The sequence below is a fragment of the Mercurialis annua genome, linkage group LG3, assembly GCF_937616625.2.
Source record: "Mercurialis annua linkage group LG3, ddMerAnnu1.2, whole genome shotgun sequence".
Classification (NCBI taxonomy): domain Eukaryota; kingdom Viridiplantae; phylum Streptophyta; class Magnoliopsida; order Malpighiales; family Euphorbiaceae; genus Mercurialis; species Mercurialis annua.
Genome location: NC_065572.1, coordinates 73,009,699 through 73,017,635, shown reverse-complemented (window position 1 = coordinate 73,017,635; position 7,937 = coordinate 73,009,699). Strand labels below are relative to the sequence as shown.

At 29.1% G+C, this 7,937-nt stretch overlaps 1 protein-coding gene across 1 annotated transcript; it reads left to right on the top strand.

The window, feature by feature from the left end:
• The first annotated feature begins 341 nt into the window (after nt 1–341).
• On the top strand, nt 342–4,313 carry LOC126671222 (LOB domain-containing protein 4-like). Its single transcript, XM_050364961.1, has 2 exons — nt 342–716; nt 3,805–4,313. The coding sequence occupies exons 1-2, from the start codon at nt 540–542 to the stop codon at nt 4,072–4,074; spliced, it is 447 nt and encodes a 148-aa protein (XP_050220918.1). The 5' UTR covers nt 342–539; the 3' UTR covers nt 4,075–4,313.
• The last annotated feature ends 3,624 nt before the right edge of the window (nt 4,314–7,937 follow it).

Here is a 7,937-nt window from a genome sequence, read left to right as displayed (position 1 = left end):
TTCCGCCTCGTCATCGGCAGCAACAGCTTCAGCACCTGCCTTCGCCCTCGTCGATCGTCCAAAAAAAACCCTAAAGCTTATCTCGACTCCATTTTTGAAAAAGCCAGGCATTTGTTGACATAATATGACTAGGTTAAATTTAGAAAAGAAACTGAAAAAAGAAAATGAACAAAGAAAACGTTTTAGGAAAATGGTTTAATGAGCAAATGTTAAAGTTACCTGGTATATCAAGTTATAGATGGTGAATGACATAAGTGGTACCCAAAGTTAAGTGGTACCGTATAACTAGCCCTATATAACACCTATCGCCTCTTTCTTTAAGCCTCCCTTCCTCTCAAACTTATTTTTCTTGTGAAAAAATCATTAATTTTTTCATTCTGTAATTTTCTTACTTTAACTTTTTTACCTCTCGGTCATTTTTCTAAGCTCGAGCTGCTCTAGTTTAATCTTTTTTTAAAAAAAAATTGCTCTAATTTAATCTTAATACGTAAAACATTAACATTCGGAGTTAATTAATCATCGGCTGTTAAAACAAAAGAATGAAGGAGAGTGGAAGAAAACAAGGTGCACTATCGCCGTGCGCTGCGTGCAAGCTTCTCCGGCGGAGGTGTGCACAGGACTGTGTTTTTGCTCCGTATTTTCCAGCGGATGAACCTCAGAAATTTGCTAGTGTGCACAAGGTTTTTGGAGCAAGCAATGTTAACAAAATGTTACAGGTTTTTATTTTATCCTCTCTCTCTCTATTAAATTAATAAACATGATTTTGTTTTTTATATATTATAATGAATTAATAAGATATGAGTGCAATTATTCTAATAATTTCCATTATCTATACTTTAATGTGCACGAGACTTTTTTCTTTCAGTCATTTTCTAGATAGGTCATCTTAAAACCTTTGTTAAATTGTGAATAATTATAATGGCACTAGCATCATAAAGATACGATAGATTTCAATTGACTAAATTGCTAAAAAAATAATATTTTTGTGTATAATATTATTTGGTAATATAATATAGTAAAATTCATTTTGACATTCTTCACGGATAACATAGTGCACGTAGTTTATTTAATAACAAATGACAGTAATTTATTTTTCTAGACACAACCCGGTATTAAAATAAAAAGTATTTAAAGACAAATGCACATGTTAAAAAAGTTATATGGCGTGTCTTAAGCTTTTGTGTTTAGATCATTCCATTGTTCACGCTTTAGTTAGGGCATCAATTTCTTTTTCTGGATTTTTTTCGCCTTCTGATTTCATTCATAAAATGTTGAATTTTGAAGATTATATTAATATACTACTTTACTCTAAAAAGTGCACATATTGTTACTTCAGGAATCAAGTGGTAGTGTACTAAATTACATAAGATAAAATTACTTGAACATAAAGTAATTGGCTAATCATGTCATGGTGAAAGCAATTGATTACAATAAAACTAAATCGCATCCTAATTTACTGCTGCTACAACAAAACTTACCAAATTATTTGAAAATTACTTGCTTTTGTCACTGTATTAGTTAATTTTGAGATCAAAACTTAATTAATTATAACAAATAATAATGTAGGAGGGGTAAATGGAAAAATGCTTAAAACAAGTAGAAAAGCCATGGTTACATATATATTAATATAATAATTTTCACTTTTTATTTCGGTTGTAGTGGTTGGTTTCAGTTATTATTATAAAGAGACCCCACTTAAAAAAAATAAGTATTCTAATTCCATATGTTGCATTAAAAATTAACTGTTCTCACCTTTTGTGTCTCCATTTTGGTACCATTAAAAGAATCAAAAACCATATAATAGCTTTACTTGTTAGTTGCATATGTGAAATCTAGAGGATAAAGGAAGAAAGTGGGCATGTTTATATCTAAAATTTTAATTATCATTATCAAATTGAAGACCAAAATTCTCTTTCTTCATGACCCACTAAGTGCTTTTTAACCTTTTATTTTTCTTAAATTTTTTACATTTATTTTTATATATATAATATCAATATTTAGAAAGAAAAAAAATGATTATATAGGAATTACTTTTTTTTTTAGAATTATAGGGATTACTTGTGCTTTGTGCTTTAAGGACATGAAGTTACATCCAAGGAGATTAATCACTAATAAGTCCAAACTCCAAAAGGGAAATTTATTCCTCTAAGCAAATAAAGTTTCATATATTATCATTATTATATTATTTTTGATTGATATTCTTTTTACTGGATGACACTTTTTTTTACTAATTTACATAGTAAGTTTTTATACAATTAAAAGTAATGTAATGATGATGTCATTATGACATTTGCTTTAATATTTTGTTTAATTTATTACTCTTTTAATTTTCTCACTAGCTTTATTTATAGGATTAAAAAGATTTGGTAAGAAAAAGTTAAACAAAAAATATTTTCAATATTCATTATATGGAACTAATATTAAACAAGCAATATATATATACGTACTGAGAGAAATTCTTGTATAGACTCCGTTCACCATGTTATCAGTCGGATAAGCCTATCACATTATGACACATCATTAAAACGATGACAATCTTATAAATTTGTTTATTATTTATTTATATATTTAAATAATAATATTATAAAATTGTGATTATTTTAATAATGTGTCATAATATGATCGACTTAATCTACGGATGATGTGGTGGATTACGCACCGAACACAAAAATAGATACGTGGAAACTCTCGCATGAGTTGGTCGAATGTCAAAAATGTGCAACATTCAGATACAGCACGCCACTTCCAAGAAGATAATTTATTGAAAGCATGCATGCCTTATAGCAACATAATATTTGGGTGATATAATTTTTAAAGTAATTGTTTAAAAATCATAGTTCATGAAAAAAATAGTTAAAAATAATTTTTCTTAAGATTCTGTATATCGCAAGGTTCGTTGCACCATTTATCACATTAAAATGTCAATGATATGATTTTGGTGTTTTTACCCTTTAAGTTAATACAAATTAATAATTTTATTAAGCATCAAAATATGAAAAGCAATATTCTTTGCCGTCATTGACTTTTCCTATCCACAAACGGGAAATTATCACCCAGATCCGATCCATGTTTATTCACGGATCTAACAACTTATAAATAAAAGTTCTTTAACATATTTTTAATAAAATATAAAAACATAACAAGATAGTGCTTCTTTTGTCTTGATTTATAAAGAGAAATACTAATATAACCCTATTAGTTAATAAATGCCTTTTAAGTTAAAACATATAGTCATTTATTAGAGATGGGTAAATTTGGAAGATAATAGCTAAAATAACTTTGAAATCCTAAATGGACAACTAATTAGAGACAAATATATTTTGCTAAATGGACAACTAAAAAAGAACGGAGGTAGTAGTATTTTTTTTGGCAAAATATATATTGGATCTTTCAACTTATTCTCTTTGTTGTTGAATTCATACGCTTTTATTTGTTAATATTGAACCTATATACATTTAATTTTTGAGTTGCGTAACGAAAAAAATAGTATACTTCACATTTTGTTATTGTGACTGCGATGGTTTTTTTTATTTACTTTTTACTTTAAATTTATGAAAATTTAGTCCTTGTATTTTAATTTTTATTGCATTAAGTTTCTCAATTTGTTTCGATACGACTTGACACTGTTTTTTTTTTTTGTGACGGAGGGACCAACCTCTAAAAAATAAAAGATGTAGCAATTTAAATGGACAAATGGAAAGTAAAACAAATGCAGGGACCCAAAAGTAAATTATGCCTAAAAGCTTTAGTACACAGAAAATCTTTTGCATGCTTAATAAAGTCTTGTATCATGGAAATTTGCAGGACTTACCAGAGCATCAAAGGAGTGATGCAGTGAGTTCAATGGTGTACGAAGCAAATGCAAGAGTACGTGACCCGGTTTACGGGTGCGTAGGGGCAATATCGTCTTTACAGCAACAAATTGACTCACTCCAGACCCAATTAGCCATAGCACAAGCCGAGGTTGTACACATGAGAATGCGCCAATATGGTCCGTCTTCATCGAACCCGATGAGCGCCATGGACATGGTGGTTGACCAGGCGAGCGCGGGCGAGTCATTGTGGTCATGCTAGCTACGAGCCTATGGCTATAATGGTTCATGCTCTTGCCTGGCCTTTTTGCGTATATAATTATTAATTTACTATCATGGCCTTGCTTTATTGTCGGCATCTTTTTTTTTAAGTCCTTTATATATAGCACGCACATCTCTATACTAGACCAAGAGATGATGATTATGATCATTAATTAACTGTATTGTATATATATATTTCTAATTAAACTATATAATTATGAGATATGATATATTCTGGTACTATAGTGAAGTTGACTCACTTTTTAATTTAACACTATACTATTCCAATTATAGGTCATTTAGTGGGAAATTAAAAGGGTTTGACTATATTCTTTTTGGGGATTAATGAAAGCAAATCAAATTATAAGTGGATTAAAGTAAATAAAAAATGTTAATTCAAAATTTAGAGTAATTACAAGAAATGATGAATGGTCTCACGACCAGGGTAGGGTATCCTATGTAGTTTCTGACTTTGTGTTTTAGTACTCTTATTCTATATATAGATGCCAAGGAAGTAGATATTGAAAAGAAGAAGAATTTCTATCCAACAACAGACAAACTTATTTAACAAGAGTAAACTATAATATTCACTTATAAATTATAGAGATAATTACTAAAAAAACATTGAAACAAGTTTAAAATATAACTAATTAATTACCTCTCATATTATGCACTTCGACGATCGAGTCAAAATATATTCTTTTCACTGGATTATACTTTAATTTAATTTGGTATGTCGTCATGTATAAATTACTTTTCTATTGTATTTTTAGTGATGAGGGAATCCCGATAGAGCCCGACCACCTGGAAACTTTCGGGGAGACTAGTCTCGACATCTCGCCGTTCGGACCTCCCACTTAATACGAGTTTTTTGACAACTCATCCACAAATGCTTCCAACAAGTCCCATTTTGTGGAATATGAGATTTGAACCTAGTTTCTTTAAATTTTATGCTTACTGTCCACAATTATAACCAATTAAGTCAATCTGATATTTTTATGTTCTTTATTTATAAATAGTGAAAATTAACTAATAACATAAGAACGTTATTTGAATAAATTAAAAGTATAGAGATTTACTAAATTTCCATTTAAATTTTAATGATTAATTAAAAAACATATGATACAATAACTTTAAGATGGATTTTTATATAAGATGAATTTCATTTCGATTATTTATTACTATATAAAATGAATTTTAACTCCATTGTTTGTGGCTTGAATGAGTATTTTAAGAGTACATTACTTGAGTTAGACTTAACTCTTAAGTACCTCTGGCTAGTGCAGTGTTTAGTTGAAGAATAATGAATGATTTTGCGACAGCCATAATAATCCAGTATGTCAGGCTGCAATGCAAGGCAATCAATCCTTGTCGGAACAAACTGAGAATCTCTAACATGACCACAAATTCCAGACTCTCGATCTTTGTTTGATTAGTTATGTGCATGTGTGTCTGAATCAGTATAGAAATTAATGCTGCTCGTCCCTTTTTGGCAAAATAATTTTATATAATCATAAGTTTAAATCTTAAAATGCTAAAATTCAAATTATTGGTCCAAATTGAGCGCTATGTATGGGAGAATACATTCACGAGGCCCAGAATGTGAACCATATAACTGTGGGCCGGACACCATATTAAACCCAAAACCCTAAGGTAATGGGTTAGGTAGTCCATCCCATTTATATATTTCACATTATATTCATATCTTTCCAATGTGGGATTTCCATCACACTTAATATTCAACAATCTCCCCCTTAAGTGTGATACCCTTCCACATTGGACCGCTCAACTTACCTCGGAACTAGACTCCAACCCTTTCGGGATAGAAGACCCGGAGTCACCAAGTTACACCCAGCCGAACCGGGCTCTGATACCAATTATTGGTCCAAATTGAGCGCAATGTATGGGAGAATACATTCATGAGGCCCAGAATGTGAACCATATAACCGTGGGCCGGACACCACATTAAACCCAAAACCCTAAGGTAATGGGTTAGGTAGTCCATCCCATTTATATATTTCACATTCTATTCATATCTTTCCAATGTGGGATTTCCATCACACTTAATATTCAACACAAATCATATAAACGCTAAGCAACAAACGACTAGGTTGTGAGTTTAGATCCTCCCACAAACGTTCCAATTATATATAAAAATTAAGATTATGACAATTTTGATTTGTTAATTTTAAAATATATGATAATAATTAGATTCAATTCTCATTTTAAATTTATTCCCGAACATATGACTTTCAATATAAACCCACCACGACTTTATAACTCTACTTAATCTAAAATAAAAGACTAATTGTGTAATTATAATCATTAATAAAATCAAAAATCCAATCATCAACTATATGAAAAAATAAATTTTAATTGAAGTTGAATGTCATTATTGCAAATCGCAAAATTTGGATCAGATTGTCGTAAAAAGTTTAATAATTATATCATTTTAGCCAAATATATGAATATATAAATTTAGTCCAATTTTTTAAAATTAAATTTGTAGCAATTAATAATTTAATGAGATAAAAGAATAGTCAAACATACAATTAGTACTTCTCAATTTAATTGTCCATCTTTTCCTTCTTTTTTAATAAATTATAATTTTAAGAATAATTTTTATTATTATAATTTTGAAAATGTGAATTAGACACATATTTAATAAGGATAAAAAAAATTTAAAAAAATTAAAATATAAATTATATTTTTTAATGCCGTATGAAAATAGTAAATATATATATTATTATTACTATTATTTTAATGCAATAGCTCAAAGCGACAAGTATAGATTGGAAAGAGTATATGCTACACGATTTTGCCATTTTCATTAATTAGGAGTGAGATTTGATTAAAATTAATTAAAATGACATTATCAAATAGCAATTCACTTGCTTTTTCAAAACGAAATAAAGTACGATCGCTCGCACGGGTTTTGTCTAATGGTCTAAGTTTCAGCTATATGAGCGCCAAAAGTCGTGGGTTCGAACTCCGGCTACGCCCTTTTTTAATAGGGAGTGGTTGAGGTTGGATTGCTGGCCATTATAGTCCGGATTTACCAGGTATATGGGCTTGCGGACGGTCCATGTCCCGGAATTTGACAATAATATTAAGTTTCGGTTCAGTAGAGTGAGTTCTCGTCACCAAAAAAAAAGTACGATCCAATTTGATTAATTAGCTGTAATCAACTATTTATATATAATGCAAATAATTTAAATTTTTGACCTATATTCATTGTTCACAGAATCACACTGGTGGTTCAACTAGCCATTTTCTTGTGCCCCACATCCAAAAGAATTCTATATTCAATAAGTGTGATTAGATATTGCTTAATCATTATTAATTTATTTTTAATATCCTAAATTTCTTAATACAAACATGGATCGGTTGATTCGTACATTTTTTTTTTCAAAGGCTAAAATTTACATTAATAATAATAAAAATTACAAGAACAGTATTAGAATTTCAATGGATGAATTACTTTGAAAATATTAGAATTTTCAATCTAGCAAATAAGTGTTAAGAATTGAAAGAAATTTAGCCCAGTGACGTGAGCGAACTTGGCTGCATTAACTATGTTTTATAAGGTTTAATATTAAATCAAGAATTTTTTAAATTGATTGAATATGACTATCACATTTAATATTATATTTTTTTTAGTGACATAATCAATCTAAATTATTTTATTATAAAATAAATATTTTAGATAAAAAAAGTCTAAATTGTAGTATGTTATATTTTTTATTTTACAATAAAATATATAAATTAATTGAAAATAATAGGTCATGTTCAATTAATTTAAAAGAATTATAATCCTAAATTTCATATCCCATCCGCCATAAAAAAATAAAATATTTAATTTAC